Source organism: Syngnathoides biaculeatus, chromosome 16, assembly GCF_019802595.1.
Source record: "Syngnathoides biaculeatus isolate LvHL_M chromosome 16, ASM1980259v1, whole genome shotgun sequence".
NCBI classification, from domain to species: Eukaryota; Metazoa; Chordata; class Actinopteri; order Syngnathiformes; family Syngnathidae; genus Syngnathoides; species Syngnathoides biaculeatus.
The window spans coordinates 9868863-9894214 of NC_084655.1; the positions used below are offsets into that span (position 1 = coordinate 9868863).

The 25352-nt window shown below is 40.3% G+C and overlaps 2 protein-coding genes across 5 annotated transcripts; one reads left to right on the forward strand and one right to left on the reverse strand.

The window, feature by feature from the left end:
* The first annotated feature begins 104 nt into the window (after positions 1-104).
* LOC133513933 (histone acetyltransferase KAT7-like) lies at positions 105-20600 on the forward strand. Of its 4 annotated transcripts, none has more exons than XM_061845037.1 (15): positions 105-366; positions 1639-1783; positions 3372-3545; positions 6505-6795; positions 6891-6973; positions 8109-8195; positions 9855-9953; positions 10038-10148; positions 12595-12786; positions 13212-13301; positions 13878-14018; positions 14350-14443; positions 14565-14711; positions 17292-17398; positions 17794-20598. In XM_061845037.1, the coding sequence occupies exons 1-15, from the start codon at positions 352-354 to the stop codon at positions 17890-17892; spliced, it is 1875 nt and encodes a 624-aa protein (XP_061701021.1). In that variant the 5' UTR covers positions 105-351; the 3' UTR covers positions 17893-20598. The 4 variants fall into 4 exon arrangements, with proteins under 4 accessions (XP_061701021.1, XP_061701019.1, XP_061701020.1 ...); XM_061845035.1 differs by lacking the exon at positions 105-366 and adding an exon at positions 1127-1542 and having other exon boundaries at positions 13890-14018; positions 17794-20600; XM_061845036.1 differs by lacking the exon at positions 105-366 and adding an exon at positions 1127-1542 and having other exon boundaries at positions 10038-10127; positions 17794-20600.
* Positions 20601-22295: 1695 nt separating this feature from the next.
* On the reverse strand, positions 22296-23993 carry tac4 (tachykinin precursor 4). The gene is made up of 5 exons (XM_061847449.1): positions 23842-23993; positions 22834-22930; positions 22650-22682; positions 22509-22562; positions 22296-22364 (listed from the first exon to the last, which is right to left on the reverse strand). Exons 1-5 carry the CDS (start codon positions 23962-23964, stop codon positions 22330-22332), a joined length of 342 nt encoding a protein of 113 aa, XP_061703433.1. The 5' UTR covers positions 23965-23993; the 3' UTR covers positions 22296-22329.
* Between the last annotated feature and the right edge of the window lie 1359 nt (positions 23994-25352).

Sequence of the window (25352 nt, forward strand, 5' to 3'; positions counted from 1 at the left end):
AGTTGGAGCGTATGAAACGCCACCGCTGATCACAGCTATCTAGTTAAATAACTAATTTATAATACGCTTATACAGAGTACAAAATTTTACGTGAACGCACTGATAACCGATTTTAGACACTTGAGGGAATCCTAAAAGCACCACATTTTGTTTCTAGACGAGATGATTTTGTCACCGTACCGAGCGTGCGCTTTGAGAGGAAAAGCAGAAATATTGATACGCGGTTTTTAGCTGACTTGGCTGGTAGTGGAAACGGGAGGTTTGTTCCACTTAAATTTTGATGGGAGCCAACACAAATTGCCTTAGGTGCACTGATTCCTAACCGAATAAGGACGCGTCAATTCTGTGAAAATGCCTCGGAGAAAGGTAAGGCAAATATCTATATATTTTTTCTTTGGTGCGAAACAGCCTCTCGAATAGACTGCAAGCTGGGTCTCTAACGTCATCGGTTACGTTATCCAGTAAAAGATGGAATCTTAAGATCTATGTAGTAACTAGCGAAATTAAAAAAACACGCAGTTAGCTGCTGTTAATGTGGTTTGGTTGGACTTGACTGGAATGTTTGGTTAATTCATAGCTTTCGATTTGCTGATCGCTAAGTTGGTAAATGTTGATTTCTCGGTTGCGCAAATGTTTCGTTCTACGTATTTCTGATAACACGGTAAAATGGCAGGAGAATGCGTTGATGCTGACCTCTGCTGCCGTGAATACGACAACTTTACGTTTGGTAGGAAGGAACAGGCTGTTTTTCGGTTTGAGGATGGTGCGACGAGTCCGTACCAAAACAACGCAGTGATTGGTTAGAATACAGAAAGGAATTGTCCTCATTGGTCAGGTGTTGTAGAGATCCGCCTCTTCTTTTGTCTTATTGGTTGTATGCAAATCAGATTCTGGGCTTCTTGTTTATGAAGTTAAAAAAGCGTGTGTCAAACGGCTTTGTAATGAAGTGACGTCTCTTTGGTAACTGGTTTGTTATGAACATGTGATGAATTACTAATCATTTTGATCATGCTTTGAATCAGTAAATGTTTTTTTTCATCAAAATCGAACTGGTCTAACATTATACGTACTCCTGTGTCAAATATGCAGTTTTGTATAGTTACAGTTTAGGTTAGCAATGGTGAGATGAATTAATTTAAACGGTATTATTGTACTTGAAGTACCACATTGTTATTGTACCTTGTCGTTATGAATAATAACTGATATTTCGTGTATTTTAGAGTGGCTGGAACCAAGGCACCGTTTTGTCCCCACATGGGTCCCCTTCCCCATCCCACCCCCACCTTGTGTTCCGCTTTGAACCCCTCTTCATCCTCCATTTCGGCGTCGCCCGCGGGTCACCCGAATCGTTAGTTGCGGCTGCATTTTCGATCAATATTGCTCGTTTGAACGTAATGATTCACGTTACGAGCATTGCGCCTTTCCTCTGACTTGAGCTGTGCAATGTCCGTCTTTATTCATTGACAAATTTATCGCGTTGAAATGTGGTGGAGGACATGATCCTCCTCCCCCAGGATGGGATCTTTGTTGGATTATCCACTGGTAAAACCAAACAAATAAAAAGGAAGGATTTTAAGTCTGTCCTCAGGCGCTGATTTCTTACTTTTTGCCGCGACATTCTTTTTGTTGTTTGTGCAGAGGACCACGGGCAGCAGCTCGGACGGGACCGAGGACTCGGATTTCTCCGCCGACCTCGAGCCCGCCGAAGCCGTCGGCAGCGCGCAGACACGGAACAGCGCGCGCCTGACTCGAACATCCCTTCGTCTCAGCCAAAGCACGCGAGGTCTCATGTTTTACTAATATATTACTCTTTCATAAAAGATGGAGCCTGTTTTGACAAAGTAAATAATCAAATTGACAGATATCTGTTTTAGTATGTTCGGAGTACTGTATTAGTTTAAAAAAGTGATGAGGAAAAATACATACATCTAGTAAAGTGCAGATACATGAAAAATGTATTTGTACATTTATTACTCCTCACCACTGATAAAGACATCCATATTTTAAAGTATTAGAATATGACTCAATCAAAATAAGCATGTGATTATTTTAGTATGCAATTGCAGGTGTGGCATTTCCAACAGCATGAGCAGTTCAAAGTGTTCATAGTTTTTTTCTTTAAAAGTATTTCACATCTGGAAAAAGTTTAAAATTTACATATGTGAATTGTTTGCCCCTCATTCTCATGAAATTATTCTCCAACAAAAATCAATTCTAAAGTTGGTCATTTTAAAAGTGAAAACAAAAAAGCAATATAATAATCAGATAGAGAGGGTCTTTGGTTTATGGCAGCCCTTGACATATGACATTTTGAATACATTAAGAAATAGTGGAAGACAGACGTGTACATACACAGTGCGAAAACATCAATTTCATTTCTTGTCTCACTGTCTGAAGTCAAATCAAACCAAACCTCTCCTGTTTCAGGTCAGGATCACCAAAATTAAGTTACCGCTAATAACTTACCACCATAATAACCATATTTCATTTGAATGATATGTATTTTCATCCATCAATTTTCTATACAGCTTGTTCTTTGGGTCGTGAGTGAGCTGGAACCTATTACAGCTGACTTTTAGTGAGAGCATCGGGTATACCTTGAACTAGTCCTCTCTCAATCATGCCTTTTAAATTTATGGCCTGGAAGTGTTTTTCATACAAATATATACAATAAGTATGTCTTTACTACTGTGTTTGTGTAGGTTAGGTGTAGGCTATATCCATCCATCCATCCATCCATCCATTTTCTTTGCCGCTTATCCTCACAAGAGTTGCAGGGTGTGCTGAAGCCTATCTCACCTGTCAAGTGGCAGGAGGCGGGATACACCCTGAACTGGTTGCCAGCCAATCGCAGGGCACATAGAGACAAACAACCAAACTCACAATCACACTTAGGGGCAATTTAGAGTGTCCAATTAATGTTGCATGTTTTTGGAATGTGGGAGGAAGCCGGAGTGCCCAGAGAAAACCCACGCAGCCACAGGGAAAACATGCAAACTCCACACAGGCGGGGCCAGGATCGAACCCGGGTCCTCAGAATTGTGAGGCCAACACTTTTACTAGCTGATTCAGCGTGCCACCGTAGGCTATGTCACTTGCAAATTAACGTACAAATTCAGATTACATCACAGTCATTGAAACAGAACTACATTGTAAACTGAGGAGCAGTACTCAATATTTTTATCATTGTAGTTGGAATTCTGTGGGATGGCACTGAATCATACTGACAAGACTTTTTAAGGTATCAATCACTGAGTATTATGATCTTTGAAAATACATATTTTGTGTTTGATCACCTTAGATGTCATGTGAGTGTATATTTAAAACACAATATTGATTTAGGTCAACATTTGTACTCATCCCTCTCGCAGAAAACTCCAATACAACACGGACCAGTTCTCCTGCCCCAGTGGAGGCAGCAGCCTCTGCGTTTTTATCGGGACGCAGGATAACACGCAGCCAACAGGGGGCGACAAACACCGCGGCCAAAAAATACCCACTGCGTCAGGGCAGATTGTCCAGCTCAGATACGGAGGGTAATAATGGTAAGTGTAAAAATAAGAAGGAAACGTGTTGAATTGACTAAGACTAATAGAAGTTGAAAATGAGAAGTGATGAGTGAATGGGGGATTAGAGCCATCATGCATCACTTATGATGTGCTGTTTGTTCAGTCTGATCACAACTACGTCAGATGTACATTTCATCGTACATATTTTGATCTTCTGTTTTGTCACTGTGATAAATGAACTTAATTTACATATGTAAAGGCATATTTTCTTGTTCATTTTGTCGTTCCATATACCAACACTAAGTTCATGCTTGTGATGTAGTCAATGATGTACCTACCATAATTGGGTCCAGAAGTCACTGTACAAATACTTCTGTTCATACAGAGTATGAATTGTGCCCATGTCATAAATGATTCCACAGAAAAAAAATTCTGATGAAATAAAAGAAAAAAACTCACAATTTACATATAATGCAGACATTTCGATAAAATGACTTAATCATAACTGCCCCAATAGCCAAAAACATAATTCACCTCAGCGACACACATACAAACATAAACATGAACAAGTCATTTACTCACAGGCCTCCATGTTAACGTGGATATTTGAATTCAGTGGCAGTGAAGGCAGAAAATTACTTGGGAAAATGGCACTGTAATAATTATGAGACCCTAAAATAAATCATTACTTGCCGTTTAAAAAAAAAAAAAGGTAAGTGGGACAGCTGGTCGTGTAAAAGAAACCTTTTGGAATAGTAATGGAATGTGCCATCCTTACTTCTAATTTCAGTAAAATAATTTGCTACACAAAGTTTGACATATCCTTTAGGACTGTAGGTTTCTTGTTCTGTCTTTATACCCACCACCCCGACCGACCCCTCACACATACAAAAGGCTAGTTTTAATGGATAGTCCAATGTGACAGAGGTAGGTGAGAACAAGGACTGCAGTGTGTTCTTTCATTTGCTGGCCAAGGTCTCAGAGCTCTGCACCTCTTGCTGCACTCACATCAGTCTTGACTATGGGATTTCTCTGTTGGGTCTCAGAGGGTGTTAAGTACATCCTTATGCAGGGTGCCAGTGAATTGTCAGCTTGGTTGTCTAGGGCTTAGGGAGCGTGGAAATAAGAAAAGAAAAAAAAAGACAAAATACTTCATTAAACCATGAAAAACCTTTGAGGGGTTGTGTGTTATAGTAGTTTATTTACTGGCTCCCTTCTGTTGGTTGTGTTATAATCCACAGTCTGCAGTTGCAGCATCTGTGTTGTAGCTGCTCTTTGTCTTCTCAAATAAAATGTCTCCTCGCTGAAGGCCAAGGTACAGGCTTGTAATATATTTTAGGTCGAGACAAACTTTATTTTTACTTCTCATTTTAATCAGGCTGAAGTTGCCTTCAAGAAACGTGCAATAATTGAATGAATTAGGGTTATTTAAACAATCATGTGGTTTGAAATTGAGTATTATGCATAGTTTGAAATCAATGATTTGTCCTGTGCTGCTGGGACTGGCAGCTGTTTGGTTTTCCTTTTGTTCTATGTATTTGAGAGATGAGCGATGTCACAGTTGAAAGGCACACAAGCCTTGCTCAGTGTCATCTCTTGAAATGCAATTGTAAAGGTGTGGGTCATTAAGTTTAATTTGTAAGTCTATATTTAGAACATACAGGAGGCCCCATAGCTCCGTGGTTAGAGCATTGGTTTGGTAAACCAGGTCTCGTGAGTTTGTATCCCACTTGGGCCTCCACTCCCAAGAGGGGTTGTGTCAGGAAGGGCATCCGGTGTAAAAACTGTGCCAAAAAAATATGAGCGTTTCGTTGTGGTGCCCCTAATGGGACAAACCAAAAGCAACTCTCTCGTATTTAGAACATACAGTGGTGATACGTTGACAGGTTTGATTGAGACAAGGGCAGCATCACGGATAATTCGGTTTTGACTAGTTATGCTGTAGCCAATTGGATCTTTACCCCCACAAAATGCACCTGCACTATAACAATAAATTCATCTGTCTTATCTTGGCAGTTATTTATCTGTGATCAATATTATGTTAATGGAAATAAGTTGTTGCATTTTTGCCATGTAAAATGTGTTATTTGTAATGTGAGGCACAAGAAACACTTGATCACCAAGCTACCAATTAGACCTGTCAGGAAGATATGTGGTTCGGTGTCCGCCAAGCCATTTTTTATTGTAAGTTATACACAAGTCCTTTATTTTGGGGCACACCCATAAAACACAAGATAGTCATCATTCCTGAGTTTTCATATATCAGTGTAAATGGTTTCATCAACAATTCCATTTCACACCTTATATGGAGATATAGATGTTGAGTGATGGCCACATACCGTAAATCCCGACCTACAGAGTGTACCTGGTTATAAGCATTTGGTAAATACGTATGCCGCAGCTGTGTTAAAGCCGCAAGAGCCCACATTGAAACCCACATTGAAACAAGATATTCACAAAGACGGTACACTGAGAGTTTAACGTTATCTCCGTCGTGCTAACACTGGCACCACACTAACGCTAATGTAGGGCTGCGCTAACAGGGCCGGTTAAAAAAAAAACATACGGGTAAAAATCACTGAGACACGACAATAACACGCTAGCGCAGCACTAACAGGGCCGGACGGGTTAAGGTCACTTCCTCGGCACCAGTCTCACTCTTACCTTTGCCGTTGAGTTCCCCGTTGTGGCGGTTAGAAAAAAATGCACAAATTAGCCGCATCACTGCATAAACGGCAGGGTTGAAATTGTGTAAAAAAAAATTTCCAGCTTAGAGGCTGGAATTTCCAGTATTCACTTTTTGGCATGAGCAAAGTCACCTATTCCAAAAACTATTTTGAACTAAGTCGAAGAGTTCCATTCAGCCAAAAGTAGTGCTCTGCTGCAATCTTGTTACGCAGACATTTTCCCTGTTCATGGCATGGCTTAGTCCCTATCCCTTGCAAATAGCGGGGGGACACTACATGCAGTAACCCATGTTGATACTCCTTCATAGGTTCTGCAGGCATAAAGCAGGCAGCGGACCAAGACGAGACGCCTCCCCGTACGCCGACTGGCAATGCCCCGTCTTCCGAGTCAGACGTTGAGACCTCCAGCCCCGGGAATGACCTGGTTTCCTCCAGCAATGATGTCGTCGTTTCGCAAGAGGACGACGAGAGGTTGGCGAAAGAGCTTTCGCTGAAAGAGGCCGCTGCTCACGACCTTTCTCACAGACCCAAACGACGGCGCTTTCACGAGAGCTACAATTTCAACATGAAGTGCCCCACCCCTGGATGCAACTCACTGGGTATCGTATAGTTTATTTGAAGGGATCATGCCCGTCGATTGTGCTCCTGTGAAGCAACAATAAAATCTTTTACCTCCTTGTCTGACCTCACCTAGGTCATCTGACAGGGAGACATGAGAGACACTTCTCCATATCAGGGTGTCCTCTTTACCACAACCTCTCAACTGATGAATGCAAGGTATTAAAACACACACACACGACATGTATGACTAAGTGTAAAACTATGATGGTGCAAAGACCATAGTGTTACATTTTTCTGACAACTGGCTAAGTCACAGTAAGGTTTTTTTTTCTCCACCAGACAATGTTGTCTTGTTGAATTATGTCACTTTTACACTGCACAGCGATTTATCGGTTCTGTTTTTCTCAGCTTCACTTAGCTCGACACACCCCACTATAGCCTGGTCAATTTTCCACTCAGAATAATAATGCAGGAAACTAAAAAAAAAAAAAAAGATTCTTCATTGAACACACCAAGTGGAGTACGACTATAATGTAGGAACAATTAACAAAGTTCTCCCATATTCACTGCATTTCTTTGCATGCAGCTGGTGGCCATGGAATGGAGACATTTTATCGCATAATATTGCTTAGTAAACTACGCGACAAAGGCAAATCTGTGCTCAGTAAATTCTAATGGGCTTTACATGAGATTAGCAACCAAAAAGCATGTACCACTTGGCACATACTGGATGCTTTTCCTTTGTATTGACTGTTGAAAGTCATCACCTCCTTCTCACCACTTCCCATATATGGAATGAATTAAAACCATGCTGAAAAGAAAAGACAAAAGTATGTTTATGGAGAGCTCTTTTAGATGATGATCATCATTCATCCATCCATTTTCCATACCTCTTCTCTTCATTAGGGTTGTGGGTGTCCTGGTGGCTTGCTCAGCCAACTCTGGTCGAAAGGTGGCATACACACTGAACTTGTCGCCAGCCAATTGCATGACAGCAAAATAAATGCATACTTGAATAATGGCCAATGTTGGCGCAGCATGGGGGACCAGTGATAAGATTTTCTGCACATTGCAAAATCATTTTGCATAGGTTAATTATGTAAAACTGCTACATCATGTAATAAAAGTTACCAACCACCACTACAGATGTCCATACAGTTGTGATTAGTCAAACCATGCGTCCACTTGGAAACATGTCACGAATAGATGCAAAACTGAGAGGAACAAACTGAGTCACATTGAAATTGTCAGGTTGCAAAGCCTTCTGGGACACACACTGGGGAGGATGCAAGGTTTTGTGCTGCAGGCCTAGCAGTCAGTTGTTGTCATCACCATGTTGATGTTTTGTCAGGGCAAGACGCCGACTCGCGAGAAACAGACCGATGAAAGGACGCTGTCTCACCGTCATGACGAGAATAGAAATTCCGCGAGGAACCAGGTAAGCTGTTGCTTCACTGGTATTAGGAGTAAAATTAATCCACTAATTCATCGGTCACGTTCATTTTTGTGCTTCGTCTGCTGAAATGAGATGCGAAATGTGCACGCATTAAATAATCATTAAGTCATAAAGTCAAATTTAATCGAGGCTGGAGATAATAATATGGAGGGTTATAGTTATTGTGGATTCCACCGGACATTATACCCAGAGGCAGCTGCTCCAAGTCAGCCAGTGGAAGCCTCATAAAGTCTGTAGTTGAACTTTTACATGCTCAGACAAGAGGAGATATTAAATGTTGTCCAGTCAGTGACGTTGTATCAAACAGTGATGAATCACTCAACCGGGCTTCTCACCTTTCAATATTCGGGAAAGTAGTTTCATTTTGGGGTGTGATACAGATGGAAAACAGACCATGTCTGTTTAACAGTAAGAATGGAAAGCACAATTGTTTGTTTTTCTCTCCTGGACTCCCTCTACGGTCAACTCTCATTGGTTTATGCAACTCAACGTAGGTAAATGTTTGTTGTTTTTTTAATCATTATGTCAAAAGAGTTTGGATCAGGGTTTTTACCAGCATATGGTGATTTTTAGCCAATTACACTTGTGATTGAATCCATTCATAAAGCTAGACTGGTACCTGCTGGAATCAGTGTAACTTGAGGACACAGATGTTTCTCAGACTTTATTCCCCTCCCACACCTTCCATTACAAAACAACTAATCTTAAGAATTCCTTCGCTTTACATTCTAATTATTAGCATCGTCAAAACATTAGTTACTGTAAAATTATCTACATATATTTTAACATGCTGAACAGCCAGGCAATTTCAGTACAAAATGCAGGTAACCTTTGTAATAAATCAAATTAAATTAACATATAATGAATGAGTCATGCAGCACTGTGGATCATCTGGAAAGCGTTGCCCTCACAGTTCTGAGGTCCCAGGTTCAATCCCGGACCTGCCTGTGTGGAGTTAGTATGTTCTCCCCGTGCCTGCGTGGGTTTTCTACGGGCACTCCGGTTTCTTCCCACATCCCAAATTCATGCAATATTAATTGGACACTCAAAATTGCCCCTAGGTGTGATTGTGAGTGTGGCTGTTTGTCTCGATGTGCCCTCCTATTGGCTAGCAACCAGTTCAGGGCGTACCCCGCCTCCTGGCCAATGACAGCTGGGATAGGCTCCAGCACTCCCGCGACCCTAGTGAGGAAAAGCGGCTAAGAAGATGGATGGATGGATGGATGGATGGATTCTCTATCTGTCCTCTGTGTGCCTGGGGGGTGAGTCTCCTCACTTAAAGAAATCTGTTTAAATTCCATTCTTATGATGCTACCACGACTAAGGTCTCGTTTCATTCAAGTTTGATATGGAGACGGTGGAAGGGGTTGTACCATGTGTAAATTGGTTTTAGTTTGGAATACCACCTATTTATGCTTGCTTCTGATCTGAAATGGACTGTTGTCCCCATTTCCTGCAGTGCTTGAATCTTTTATGGTTGCTTCCTCTCATGCGACAGAACAATGAGAGACTACTCGACCAAACTGGCCAAGTGTGATCTCTGATTCACGCCTGTCCTGAGGGCTGCCCATGTGTGATCAGACCATCCAGGACATGTTATTACCTGGTGTGAGCCGGTCCTAACTTTCGCTGATGTGTCAGACCCCAACAGAACGTCAGCTGCGCTACAAGGAGAAGGTGACTGAGCTGAGGAAGAAGAGGAATGCAGGCCTCAATAAGGATGAGAAGGACAAGTGCATGGTTTGTGGATGGGAGTTTTTTTTCTAGCTCATTTGAACTACTATGCATTTATGTGATCATCTTAAGACCTGCCCTTACTACTAGGATCATCGTCAGAGCCACGGGATGAGCCGGGAGCCCCTGCTGGAGAACATCACCAGCGATTATGACCTGGACTTGTTCAGGAAAGCGCAGGCACGTGCCTCGGAGGACCTTGTAAGAGAGAAAACTCATCACCACCCTCCTCTTTCAATCCTCGCTCTTTTCATTTATTTGCCTCCCCCTCCCTGTCCACCCCTTCCGGCCTTCTTCAACTTCTTCTCTCGTCTAGTCCGCACACCCTCCTCTGCAGCCTCAAGAGGAGTCTGAAATTGACTTGGCAGATGGAATAATCCTTTTCAGTTTTTCCGTCTGTTGTTTCTCCCTCTGTTCTCCTCCATTGAGACCCATTTAAAAGTCACATTATTTTGTTTTGACCCTTAAATGTCTCCCCATTTTCCAAGGTAAATAGACATTAAATATGAATGTCTCGATTGGGGCCTTAGTGGACACCTTCTATTGGCCTTCCAGTGTTATGTCATTATAATAATAGCTTTAATAAGCTTTTTTACTCAGGTTGTGTAATCAAATCCAGAACATAAAAATACTCAGTTTGCCACACATGCTCTTTTATTATAAATCATTACAAAATCCTACTACACAACTTTTGTTACTATGTTTCATGATAGTTCACTTTATACTGTTCTTCTATTATTTGTTTTCCTATGCTCCAAGCATTGTACAGTATTTTGTTCCATTCGTACGTTCCTTACACACCTGCAAATAATGAAAATTCACAAATAATAGACACAGTATTAATATATCTATGGATTATATGTGCCATATTTTTGCGACCATATGAAATACACTGGTTACATTGTCAACATGCATGCTAGCACATGTTTTAGCATGCATTTAAGCAAAAAAATTATAGCACTCATAAGGCAGTGAGGAAGAATTGCATTTCATTTCTGAAAGGCCTGCCTGCTTGTGTAGGCAGCTTATTACTGACGATGTTGTACACCAGGGCTGCTCAATGGCAGGTTCGGTCGATCGCTGGTACCAGCTGTATTTTTTTTTAATTTTAGCTCACCACGCATATGCAAAAAACGGCAGTACAGGAAAACGTGCTGTCAGTGATTTCCCCCCTATTTTAAGCTCTCATTTAAGAAACATGAGTATGGATGCTGCAGTAAAGAAGACAAAAACGTATCACTTTCACATCTCAGATTGTGAGTGTTTCTCACTGCAGTTGGACGAATCCACTGATGTGAGTGATACAGCCCAGGTGTGCATTTTCATTTGTATGGTGGTTAGTGATCATCAGCGTGAACTCAGATAGTTACAAAAAATGTATGAATAGTTAATTATGTTGTGTGATATTTGCTCATGCGGTTATGCAAGGCACACAAATATACATTTACACATAAAGAATCGTCAATCCACTTTAAAATAAATCTGTTTTGCATTTTTGTAGTGGGTAGATCTTTGTGATTTGTCATTCTATTTCATCATTGGTCATTGTAAAAAAATAAAAAGAAGGCAGCACCCTGCCCCCGCCGCCACCACCATCACCTGTCGATCGCGAGAGGCTGGATGTTTGATAAGTAGATCTTGGGGTAAAAAAGTCTGGGCACCCCTGTTGTACAGACTCACAGTGTCACAGCGAAACTAAAACAATAGTATAACTGGCAAATAATAAAACAAATAAAAGAATGATTCGTGAAATAACCGACACAAAACATGCACTTTAAACGCTATTTGTCTCCTCCCAGCATGCACCGAAGACCTCCATAGTAAGCTATTGTAAGCTTCTTCTGCTTACAGATGTGACATGTAGTTGTTTGTCAGTTCCTCTTGTGCGGCTTCATATGATAGCTTCCAAGCACACGAAAACACTTGCTGGCATGATGCTAACAGTGTAACCACTGTTTAAGTGTATTTTGTCGGACAAGTCACACAAGAACATTTGCAAATGTAGGAACCAGGGGCCATGTTTAATGTGGCGCATCGTCTATTTAGAAGAGAGTTTAAGACCTCTAAGATTGTGAAAAGAGAGTAGGCTTGGAAAAAAAAAACTGGGAGACCACAATCCGCAAATATGCGGGGCCACAGACGGTGAACCGTGATTGGACAAGGGCAGACCGTATACAGTCTCCATTGACCTTCTCATTCCAATACTTTTGGAGGGTACTGTAGCTAGCTTGGGAAGATAAAAGAAAATGTGTTTTTATTTTGAGTTTTTATTTGTAATTTGTTCCTTTCCAACTGAATGGCATCTTATTCTATCATGAAAAATCACAGGCCCTGTCTGTCTATTGAGTTCCCCAATGCGTTCAACTTTCAGCTTGTGCCCATTTATCTATATGGGACAACAAGTACAGGAGGCATCATTTTAAAGTCTATCTTTTCAAATTGGACTCGTCTACAGTCCATCTCCTTTGTGTTGCTGGATGTTATCCATGCCTCAACTTATCATCTTCCCAGACTAATGGAGATCTTTTCCATTATCTCTTCTCTTATTCCTCTTTTGTCCCGACAACCTATTTTCCCGCCCTCTCTCTCTTTTCATTTCTTTTCACAACCCATCTTCTTCATCACCCTCTTGCCCTGCTCATTACAGGAGAAGCTTCGTCTGGCTGGCCAGGTGTCGGAGGGGAGCAACATGATAAAGATCATCGTGTTCGGACGCTATGAACTGGACACGTGGTACCACTCACCGTACCCGGAGGAATACGCCCGCTTGGGGAGGCTGTACATGTGCGAATTCTGCCTCAAGTATATGAAAAGCCAGACCATCTTGCGCAGGCATATGGTAAGACTGTATTTATCCAGCTTTGGATAAAACTTTGTCTTTTAAAGTCTTTGCATGTGTGTATTGAATTTGCTATTATCATCGTGCCCACCTACGAGCAGGCGCTTAGATAGTAAAGGGTGGGCTGCTCAATCTAACATGACAATATTGAATCGTAATTCTGAGAAGTTGCACTAGATCTCGTACTTTCCCCAGATTACGCAGATATCTGATACTCGCGAATTTGAGTCCTCTAAAAATGAACAGATCATATGTAACTATCAATGGAAGCTGGGCATAATCAATCACTCAGCGATGTATATACGGTACATAGTTACAGGTTTACACGAAAGCCAAATTTCATTCCGAGATCTTGCAGACTTTGTTTTGAAAAGTGTTTTGGAGGGAAAGAAGAGAAACTAAACTGTTTCTCCTTTTCACATAAGGCCAAGTGCGTTTGGAAGCATCCTCCAGGTGATGAGATCTATCGAAAAGGCAACATTTCAGTTTTTGAGGTTGACGGCAAAAAGAACAAGGTAAGAAAGCCTCATACAGCCCCTCAAGCGTCCCACTTCTCACATCAAGGAGTCAAATCTTGTACATAACATCACAATTTGGTTTGTCATTATTTTGATGCTGTTTGTTTATTTTAAACATACAAAAAAAAAGAAATGCTTTATGTAAAATTAGTTGCTCACAATTGCAACGTACAAATTGATTATGAATCAGTGAAAGAAACCCCTTTATAGTCCTTAAAAAAGTTGAGACTGCCAACACCATTGGTAACTACCACATATATTTTTTTAAGTTTCAGTAATAGTTACGCAGTTAAGTTTCTCAATTTCTCCACTAAAGTATGATTATTGTTAACCATGAATGTTTGAATTTTGTTTCACAAAAATGCTCCTGGACTATACTGTATTTATCTATGTGTGTGCGTGTGAATATACACACAGATACAGCATCTATAGTATATAGCATGTATACAAACATTATTTACAAAATATTTTCATCTTATTCACTAATTCTGAACAAAAAATGTATAAATTGCCGATGTATGTGGATTTCAGTGGGAAAATCGATTTTATAGTTAACGCAGTTTTAACTTTCAGATTTTCTGTCAGAACCTGTGTCTGCTGGCCAAACTCTTTCTCGACCACAAGACTTTGTACTATGATGTTGAACCTTTCCTCTTCTACGTGATGACTGAGGTTGACAACACAGGGTGCCATCTTGTCGGATATTTCTCCAAGGTAAAAAAAAAAAAAAAAAAAAATCAGTCGTTTTTTTTCAACATTCTAAATTCAAATTTCAGGGATAACAAAAGCTTCTTTGCTCCAAGACCTCCTTACGATTATGTAAAATTTTGGTGCAAGCGAGTACGCTAAATACAAATCAACACAATGTAGCTCAGCACGCTAATGAAATTACACACTAAAGCTAATGGCATGTAAGAGGAGTCCAAGCAGATCAATCTGTATTATAGACAAGTAAACTTTGTCTTTTATGACTTCTGCACTTCTATGTGAATCCCACCATTACCTATTGTTATTTTACACATGCATGTCTGTCCTCCTTGCTTAGGAAAAAAATTCTTTCCTAAACTACAATGTATCCTGCATCCTCACCATGCCACAGTACATGAGGCAGGGTTACGGCAAAATGCTTATAGACTTCAGTAAGTAAACTCCTGTTGTGTATGTGTGTGTGTGTTTGTCTCTGTAGGGTTTTACAAACAACACCAGATTTTAGTATGTTATAATCTTTTTTTTTTTTTTTTTTAATAATTGTTCTTTCAGGTTATCTGTTATCGAAGGTGGAGGAGAAAGTGGGCTCACCAGAGCGACCCTTATCCGACCTGGGCCTTATCAGCTATCGGAGTTACTGGAAGGAGGTGCTGCTGCGCTACCTGAACAACTTTAAGGGGAAGGAGATCTCCATTAAAGGTCAGAAGTGCATTATATTTTTCAAACCAGCAAAACCGTTCTGAAACAACAGCTGGGGCAAAAAGAGTTAGTGCCCAGGTGTCAAATTCAATGCCCGGGGGCCAGATACGGCCCGGCCTGTGATTTTATGTGGACCCCAAAGGCAAATCATGTGTCTCAACGTCCATGATTTTTGTTCAAATCTGTAGCAAAATTTCAAATTGATGAAGCGTTTAAAGATTTTGACGGTTTCACAGTCATAACAGCCCTTTGAGAGAAATAGTACCCACAATGTGGCTCGGAACAAACATGAAGGGTTTAATTGCTTTCATCAGAAAATAAATAAAAGTTGCATCAGTTTTCTATTCCGGTTTTGTTGTTCAGTATTTCATGAAGCTTGAATCTAGACCTGCAGACCTTGGCCAAAAGGCAGACTCCATTTTCGACTGGTTGGCAGTTTAACACATGGTATCTACATGAAAACAGTCATTCACAGTACACACACATTCAGACGTATGAGGAATTAATGCAACCACGAGAGAACATGCAAACTACATAGGAAGCCCAGACTTTGAACATGGAATATAAAATTCCACCTCAGAACATTGAGGTAAATCAAAGGTATCCTTTGAAAAATAGGTTTTGTGGTTTATGTCAAAGGTCCCATATTTTGCCCATTTTGACTCTCTAACATGAACTTAGTATAAACACGTCAGTTTCATTAAAAACAAAACAAAAAAAAACCCCCACTATGTTTTGTCATACTGGTGGTCAGAAAAGGTGCCTGTGACAGCGTTTTGACCCAGTTTTATATCTGCTTTATCCAAATTTGGCCACATTTTGATTGGTTGCATCCCTGTAGATTTAACCCTCACTACTTGAAAGAGTACATCAGTACATGTGTTTATTATGTTGTTTGTTTATGTTTTACTGAGGCATTATTGAGCCATTATTACATTCCTAATGCAGTTCTAGAAAAGGTTGGTTTGGTCATCATACAAATCCATTAACATCAGCTCAGGAAAACATTTTGGGTATGAGATGACACTACATTCACTTTCATTGGTACTTGCTGTACACGGTGGCCATTGGAATACAAAAATATTTGTTACACTCATGATTGGTCATGTTTATCAAATACTAGTATTTGATATTGATGAAGCGTAACATATTGTTCTTCCCTGTTCATTTTACTGATCTCTCTTTTGAAGTCTGTGTCTGCATATGTCTTAGATTTCTGACACGTGATTTGAATGCACTTTTGCTAAATCTTTACAAGTCACCAAAAAACATGTCCAAGTCATATTGTTTGTGTGAAATATGCTCACAATATACTGCCATCATTCAGCCACTCAGCTTTGTCTGTGAAATTGAGTAAACACAAAATGTCTTACAAAGCGTATTTTGCCATCATTCAAAAGCCTTTTTTTATTGAAGCCAACGCTTTGTCTGAACATTGTGGTTTTATTTCACGATTTGTATTTGGACATGCATAAATTGCAACCATGATGCAGCTTTTATGCGAAAACAGATGTCTTCAGTGTGTGGGTTTATTAAAACTGATCTGGAAAAGTGTTATTCAAGAATTTTGCTACAAGATGGTGGCAAAGCATTCCTTTTATCTATTTGAATTTCTGTCATTTACATCTACGACAGTAGTTGCTTGGCTGCAAGGTGCCAGAAGATGCCAAATTTCTACTTTCCCGGTCAATTCCTACAATGTTTTTAATTTCATTTCAAGACATATTTTTACCCAAATCCATCCTGACATTTTCTTACCTGCTTATCTTTCACGAGGGTTGCGGGAGTGCTGGAGCCTATCTCAGCTGTCAACGGGCAGGAGGCGGGTTACACCCTGAACTGGTTGCCAGCCAATTGGAGAGCACATAGAGACAAACAGTCGCACTTACAATCACGCCTGGGGGTAATTTAGAGTGTCCAATTAATGTTGCATGTTTTTTGGATGTGGGAGAAAACCGGAGTGCCTGAAGAAAACCCACGCAGGCATTGGGAGACCATGCGAACGTCACACAGGCAGGTCCGGGATCGAACCCGGGCCAACGCTTTCGAGCTGAACCATGCTGGCCCTTTTACACATATATTCACAGTAATTCTGACTTTACCTGTGGTGCCGCTATAATGTTTGACACGCAAGACTGCCCGTGATTGTTAGCAGGCTCCACTCAAGTTGACGTGAGGACCGAAATAATAACACGTTTCATTTGTAGGCATTTTTAAAGACCCTCAGGGACTCTGTTCAAACTATGCATCAACAGTAAATACAGATTTATACAGAGAAAAAACATTACAGGGCAATGGTGTGCAGTGAGTAGGTGATCTTCAACAAGTTTGGAGATATCGAAAATAGCAATTGAGCGCACAGTATTTGTCAACACAAAGGCAACATCGGAAACTGCGGAGGTTGAAACGGGGAATATCAAAAGAAACATGACTCTTCTGGGTTAATGTCTTTTATAAATCGTCACTTCTGTCAAGTTTGTTCAAGCGCTACACACATCTCTGAAGGCCACTTTGTTTATTGTTTAACTTAGTGTTTTTCTCTCATGCTCACCCCAAATGTTTGATCTTTTTTGGTGTCAGAGATCAGCCAGGAGACTGCAGTGAACCCGGTGGACATTGTCAGCACGCTGCAATCCCTCCAGATGCTCAAATACTGGAAGGGGAAGCACTTGGTTTTAAAACGACAGGTGGGACCGATCATCGCTATTATTCCATCACAGTATTTTGATTAGATTTGTCATTTTACCCGCACAGCTTTTCTGGCGAATCAGTATGTGTAGTATTTACAGTGAGCCTCTGCTATTCGCCAAGGATAAGGACAAAGCTGTGCTTCGAATACTTGAGAGTAATTCACCCCCCCAAAAAAGGGTTTACAATTGTGCAGCAACTCGGTCAGTTTTTGCAGAAGTCAATGGACAATACAACCACAAAGATGTTGACCTTTGTTGACCTTTATTATAATTCCCGCTCGCAGCCATTTAAATAATTTAAACGTGGAGTTAGCCGAGATCCAGTATTTTGTAATGAACTAACAAAACAAACACAAGGTAGGAGGAATCTCAATTGAATACCGCTGTTGTAGGACCTTATCGATGACTGGAAAGCCAAGGAGCGCAAACGCGGTAATGGCAAGACCATCGATCCCGCAGCCTTGAAGTGGACACCGCCTAAAGGGACATAGAGAAGCTTCTTTTGACACTCCAGCCCGAAAAGCGGTCCCATCCTGTTCTGCACACTGGCAAGCACGCACACAAAATACTCACACTCGCACTGTTGTTCGAAAACGCCTCCAGCGGCGTTTTAGAAAGTCAGATATTGTTCCGGCTTTGGCACTCACTGTAATTACAACAACAACAATATATTTGTTGCCTCCGCGGCTTCGACTAATTATTGTACCATATTAAGGTCTCTGGTGTTCTCCCTTGAATGTTTGTCAGCTTGAATAAGGACGCTTTTGGGAAAATGTAGCAGGCAGCGATGTAGGAGATATGAAGGATCGCTGCTTACATGTTCAACCTGTTAACTGTATTTCCAGACTTCTCTGCCATACGACTATTGAGGAGCTCTTTTCCAAAACACTATAAAGCCATTTGTTCTTGATTTATATACCGAGCCCTTCTAAATTACAAACGTTGTTTTATCCTAGGAAAGTAATTTGTAGCCTCATTCCAAACATGTACAAAATGTAATAGTCTACTCAATGAATGGCCTGGCAAGATGGATTTTTTCGTTCACTCGCTGACTCAGGCTCGCTGTTTGATTTTTTTTGGGGGGGGGGGGAAGAGCGCCTCAATGACACTGTTCTCAAGACAGTACAATGCAGGCAGAAATTAAAAAGAAATGTTCTCAATATTAGTAAGTATGACCTGAAATCACCCTGATGGAGCTCTGACTGGAAAATACTTGAAAACCAAAAAATTCCCACCCTTGTTGGTCTTTATGGAAAAAGACTCACCCAAAAATTGGCCGGATTTATGTCGAATGAAATGTACATGCAGAAATGATCAGATAAAGTATGGTACTCACGTTTGTTCTGCAGTAGTGTAACCGATTATGCATGCCAGGTATTTAACCGATCATACATGCAAACTATAGCTGCCATTGGCCTTATTTGGACCTTGTCCCATATTAAGGTCTTTAATTTAAGAAGGGACCTGCATTGATTCATTTATGTTCCATTTCCTGTCTTTCCCTCAAAGTTCTCAATATTTGATAATTTTCTACCTCTTTTAGTTTCACCACTGTATAAATGTGAGAATATTCCATTTGAATACTTATTACTGTGTGGGGAAAAAAAGTTGTGTACAGCATTTTTTTTACTAGATTTCTTTTTTTTACTAGAAAGAAAAGTTTTATTTATGTTTTAACACTGTGTAAAATAACATTGTGAGTTACAGGATGCTTCCACATGAATAGAAATGTTGATGTAAAAACACATTATTTTCTCAAAAGCTACTGTAGGATGGGTTATTTACATTTTAATCATTTTATATCTGATCGCCTAAGACTGGATTTTACACTGCAGGTCCGATTACAAAAGAAAACCTATCCAATGATTTTTCTTTTCCATTCACATTTTTGTGTAGAGTGAACAGCTTGCATCATCAAAGTTTATTCGAACTGCGCATTTATGTTGCACTTGTACTGGCAGCTCCCCAATGCGTACTAGATTTTGATCCACATTTGAAAGCGGACTGATGATACCTGATTGATTACATGATGTATTTTTTCCCACTGCCATGACACAAATCTGAATTGAGAGCCCCCCCCAAAAAAAGCAGAACCATCCATCCCGTCGCAGTGTAATTGCAGTCAAATGAAATCATGTTACTGTCACACTAATGTACAGCTCGGCACTTTCCCTGTTGCCGTTGATGCAAAGAAGATGGCACTGAGACAAGGAAACGGTTCTCCTATAAGTTTGTTCAGTCAACATTTTTGTATTTTTGTCTTTGAGACTGCACACCTCTCACTCAGTTTGGATGAATAGACAGTATACTGTACATTAGGGCATTTTGGAAAGAGTTCTTAAGTGTGTTATTAAAACAAGCAAGCAGTTAGCAGAATATTTTAGTTTTGCTCTTCTTGGAGTTGCTGGCTTCTTCGCAAATGCTTCTGACAAATATATTTTTTTGGGGTGTAGCCCTTTGTTGACTAGCAAAATTGTGTACTAATGACAAAATGTCTTTACATAATGAGAACTCTCTGGTATGGCCTCTGTTTCCAGTACTTAAACTAGTATTTAGCAATACCTTCCATTGTCTTATAAGAATCTGTTTTGCTTCTTCAAATGTATTTTATTTGTGTATTTTGATGCTTTTTTTAAACCCAAAAAAAAACACATTATTTATGTTTACTGTTGCTTATTGTGTTGTTGATGCTATTGTGCACTGCTTCTTCAAACATCCTGACTCTTAAATGTTTTGCCAAGGCTAAAGTGCTTTTATTGGGAAGTGCACTTTTTTTGTGTGTGAAAGTTTTTCAATTTAATTTTATTTAGAATATTTCCATTGGTTTTTGTGCCTGTGAAATTTGGGAAATGGGGATGTTTGCTATTCAGTGAGCCAATGGCAGCTATGGACCACCAGCTTCCGAAACACTTTGCTTTGGGCATTAACACATCTTGAGTGTATTTATGTCATCTTTAATTTCAAAGCACCTCGCTCTGTATTTCTAGTGACACAATGCAGCAACAGTGAAACATAGCTTAGCTTAAAATATGTAGCTCAGTTGTGCTTTGGTGATAGCTGCCGCCTTCTGCTTCCTCTTCAATAAATACTAAATGAGGTTTCAGTGACGTGGTGTTTGTGTTACAGTCTATCATTGCAACAATTTGGATACAATCTGACACATTTAATGCAGGTGTTTTTGAAAGTGGGCATCTATTGAAAGTCCACGTTATAAGGGAATGTGTTACACTGAGGATGACATACATTTTTGTGTGTAACAAAGAAATCTTAATTTTTTTCCCCAATTGTGTGATGTTACATCCTTATTACAAATGGGAATAAATATTTTTTCCTCATCACTCTATGCACAGCACACTTGATAACATCAAACAGAAATCTTGAAAAAAACATTTATATATGGATCATATGGATCATCATATGGATGGTGGATCAGCTGGTAAAGGGTTGGCCTCACAGTTCTGAGGACCCGGGTTTGATCCCGGCCCCGCCTGTGTGGAGTTTGCATGTTTTCCCCGTGCCTGCGCAGGTTTTTTCCTGCCACTCCCGTTTTCTCCCACATGCCAAAAACATGGAACATTAATTGGACACTCTAAATTGCCCCTAGGTGTGATTGTGAGTGCGGCTGTTTGTCTCGATGTGCCCTGTGATTGGCTGGCAATCAGTTCAGGGTGTACCCTGCCTCCTGCCCTTTGACAGCTGTGATAGCCTCGAGCACTCTCACAATCCTTGTGAGGATAAGCGGCTAAGTACATGGATGGATAGATGGATGTATAAAAGAAACCCTACGAAATTACATAGTGTATACGTACATTAGTATTAAAAGCCTTTCCTCATTATTTTTTTAATGCACTATTAGCAATGTCAAATCTTTTAAAATGTGTCACAGCTGGGTGCACCTATTTTTTCTGGCAGGTTTTGACTGCGCCAATCCTCTTCGGAGTAGCTCTCAACCTCCATCAGGTTGCACGGGTACACAGCCAAATTTCCGAACTATCCAGAGATGTTCTGTCACTTTTAAGTCTCGGCCTTCTTGGCTGGCCCATTCAAGGATTTTCAGAGTTATCTTGAAAATACTCTGGAGCATGTTGTCATTCATGATGGATCTCTTTCATTGGTGTCCTGCTAAGTAAGGAGATGTTTGGAATGCTTGTTTGGGAACGTGTTACATTCATCTGCGCTTTAGAACAATCCTGTCTCAAGTCTAAAGGCAATTCCTTTGACTTCATGCTTGGGTTACGCTACTGTATGTCGTGTGTGTGTGTGTGTGTGTGTGTGTGTGTGTGTGTGTGTGTGTGTGTGGTGTGTGTGTGTCGGGGGGGGGTATCTAGACAGGTGTGTGTCTTTCCAAATCCAAATCATTTTTCCACAGGTGGACTCCAATTAAGCTGTAGAATGATATGAATGACAACCAATGCTAACAGAATGTGCCTGAGCTTTGTAACAAACGATGTGATATCTACGGTATGCATTTTCTCAGTAGTCTTTTTTTTAGTAACTTTTAAATTACATTTTTTTTTAAAAATCTCATTATTATGGGCTGTTGTGCGTAGAATCTAAAGGGCAAATGTTAAGGCATTTTGGAATAGAGCTGTGTGGAAAGGATGGAGTGCAGTGAAGACTTGGATGCTGTGGAAATCATTTTCTCAGGTCTCGAGTGAACATCACTTTGAAAGCAACGTGGAATAAAGACGTTTTATACAAACTACTTTTAATAAAGCTGGAATGGAAAACAATTCAAACGTACAGTATACTTGGTAACGATAGCAATGCAGTGCACTTCACGGCACAATGTACATCTTGTTAACGCGGTGTCCTCTTGATTGACAACATAGACTAGACTCGCTGAGATGTTGAAAATTCAAATGATGCATCACAGAATTAAAAAAAAAACTTTGGTGATGTTTATGAAAGCATTCTCCTTTGCATCTTTAGTACAAGTAGGATTTCCACTCCTCTTGCATATCTGTGAGCACACAACAGAAATAGACTCAAATTTCTCGAAGTATTACATTTTCACCTTCATAGGTAACAACAAATAAATCAACAGTAACAGAAATGTACACACGGTTTGCTGTGAATGATTAAGTAAGAATTCAAATATTTATACCTTCGTCTAAACTCCTTCTCCCCATGAGTCCTACAAACATCTCCCCTTTATTTCCTGGTTAAGAGAAAAATGTTCTGAATTAAAATAAAGAAAAGGCTCAGTAGTAATATTCTGATAAATACAGTATATATATAATATTACTTTTCCTGTCCATAGTCATTGGCTGTGATACCCCTGGAATATAGGAGGCATGCAGTTAAAAACAGCATGTTGTAAAATATGGCAGCGGTACAACAACAATACTGTAAAGCACAATGAATCCCATGGAAGTGCAGTTATTATTACTATTACCGTATTCTATTGTCTATTTGCACGTTTTATTTACCCAAGCTCCTTCCCATCAGGCCGTGGAACTGCTGTGCTTTAGAGCGTTTGATGAGGTCTGCCAGATGGATGGTTATCCCGCTTGCTAGAGGGTTGTTCTGGACACACACACACACAAAGACGTACAGTGCGCTACAGAGCTACTGACATTTGAATTTGTAAACTAGGAAGTGATCTTAATATTTGGAAATGGCAGTGGAGTTGTCTGGTGCTGAATGTGTGTCACTGTAAATTGGAAAATGATTTAAAAAAAAAAAAAACTTGAATTCCTCAAAAGCAAATTACTGCATTGGGAAAAAAAACGTGTTGCATTACTTCAGGATATAATTTCATTATGATTCCAAAGATATGTATGTCCTCTTACAAAATTGTATGGTAATGTGTATTTGCAGTTATCAAATTTCCAACAAGCATCTTTTTGACAAGGTTTGGGATATTTTTTTTTTTTACTTTAAATCTGTCTTAATTAGCTATGAAGTATGTGAGTCTTTTGACTTCCAATGATGCTGTATATTGGGATGTTTGCCATTTTTATTCATTAATTAACATACCAATACAAGTAGTGACTTAGTATGATCCCTTTGGCACTCTGAATCATGAATAGAGGCATTATTAATTCAAACCCAAACAACAACAGTTGTTTAAATTATAACGCTGACAGTTATTAATGTATTTCATCACTATGTTATGTTAAATATGATATTTTGTCATAATGAAAATGAATGTGACTGAGGTGATCCTTCAGAAATGCACAGTTCTGGAATGTTAGTGCAAAAAAAAAAGGAAAATTTCAAAATATGGGCAACTAGTAGACAAAGTACAGTTGAAGTACAATGCTCAGCTATTATGGTTTATTGTATTCCAAATATTTTAATTGACATATATAATATATTTGATACAATTTTTGGGGTGAGGGAGGGCAGGGGGGATGAAATGCAAAGGTGGTCAATGCATCAAAAGAAAACATGAAATAAGAAATGGACATAAAATGTTTATTACAAAGTGTTACCTGCCAGTTGTCCAGGGTCCACACCTCCCTGCCCTCCTCCCGGCTGGTTAGCGGACCTCCGAGTGCACAGAGAGACTGTGCCATCACCACCAACAGCAGCGTTGCAAACCTCAGCGAATCCATGCTCACTTGAAGGCGCTGTGGGGAAAAACCGCAAGCCCAAATTACAAGCAAAAAGGTGCTTTACATGGAAGTTGATCCAGAAGGAGGTTGCACCTTTATAAAGCCCTCTCGCTCCTCCCCACCTCCCTTACCTCACACTGACAGGAATGGATCCATTTTTTTCCTTGCGCGAGTGTGTGGGCGCGTGCGCACGAACACGGGCAAGTAGGTAAATTTGACCTTATCCACTATCTGCTATGGCCTGATTGACAACAGACGCCAGCACGACAGGCAACTTTTCCATTGCTTTCTGTACTTTGATTCAATATCCAAATAATACTAAAAGACAATACTTTTACTCCCATTTACAAGAGCCTAACTCAAAGGATTTATCACTTTGTGTCTAAATTTGTGATGAATGACTCCGTCTTTGCTGAGATAATACTTATATGTACGTACACCTCAAAAGTGTGGCATATCAAGATAGTGATAAGACATCCTAATTATTTCACTTTGACTTAGGCTGCCCACAATAAAAGGCCACTCTAAAACCGGCCGTGCTACAGATGTCACAAATTTTGAGGCAACGTGGAATATGCATCCTGTCCACCAAAGCTGTTGCCCATTTCTCCTTTCGAAAGGCATTTCAAAGAATTTGGCAATTGCACAACACATGGAACGACACCACTCCGGAACATCTGCAACCGGCATCTTCAGCTCCAAGATTATTTGAGACCTGCCACCCACCTGCCAGACAAGCTGCTGCAACAATCTGTTTGCATCACCAAAGAATTTCTGCCAAAACTTTCTGAAACCCTCAAGTTTTTAGTCATAACCAACAGTATTTATGACTTTAGTGAGGTGTTCTCTTTAGGGTTGAATCCAGGTTTGTGTGGTTGAGTTATTTGTTAGGTTCATGAAGCAGCCCATGTGAGCGCTGGACTTATGGAATGGCCAGAGGTACAGATGTATGTTTTGGACAATGAACACACATCATACGCCACCACACATGATGCCCACTGAGCATCGGCGTATACGACAAATATTCCATTTCCTGCCATTTTGGAATGGCCTTTTATCGTGGACACACTGCGCAATGGGCTTAGACCTGATTGGGCTGAATCATCGCAAAAAATGACAGTTGCTGATGTACCACCACAGATTGAACTACTTGATGCTGCACACACTGTACGATCGTGACTATACTACAGTGTTTCTTACATTACCACATTCATTAAGCCATAAAAAGATTGCTTGATGCTTGATAGAAAGAAACCGGGTTGCTAAGGAGAGGGGACGTGGCACTAGGTGTACAGGGAAGCAGGGGTGGGATCTGGAGAAGAACTTTTCACACTGGCCGTGGCCGCTCACAGTACACCTTCACCAGACTCAACTGCGCCGATAACTCA

What these genes read in the sequence shown, in the direction of transcription:
- LOC133513933 (XM_061845034.1), top strand. Translation starts at nt 1,516, where the DNA reads ATGGGATCTTTGTTGGATTATCCACTG. An exon ending in CTTTGTTGGATTATCCACTG is followed by an intron (nt 1,543 to 1,638) that starts GTAAAACCAAAC and finishes TTGTTTGTGCAG; the next exon opens with AGGACCACGGGCAGCAGCTC. An exon ending in CACGTGCCTCGGAGGACCTT is followed by an intron (nt 10,149 to 12,594) that starts GTAAGAGAGAAA and finishes TGCTCATTACAG; the next exon opens with GAGAAGCTTCGTCTGGCTGG.
- tac4 (XM_061847449.1), bottom strand. Translation starts at nt 23,964, where the DNA reads ATGGATTCGCTGAGGTTTGCAACGCTGCTGTTGGTGGTGATGGCACAG. An exon ending in AATGACTATGGACAGGAAAA is followed by an intron (nt 22,563 to 22,649) that starts GTAATATTATAT and finishes TCTCTTAACCAG; the next exon opens with GAAATAAAGGGGAGATGTTT. An exon ending in GAGAAGGAGTTTAGACGAAG is followed by an intron (nt 22,365 to 22,508) that starts GTATAAATATTT and finishes GTGTGCTCACAG; the next exon opens with ATATGCAAGAGGAGTGGAAA.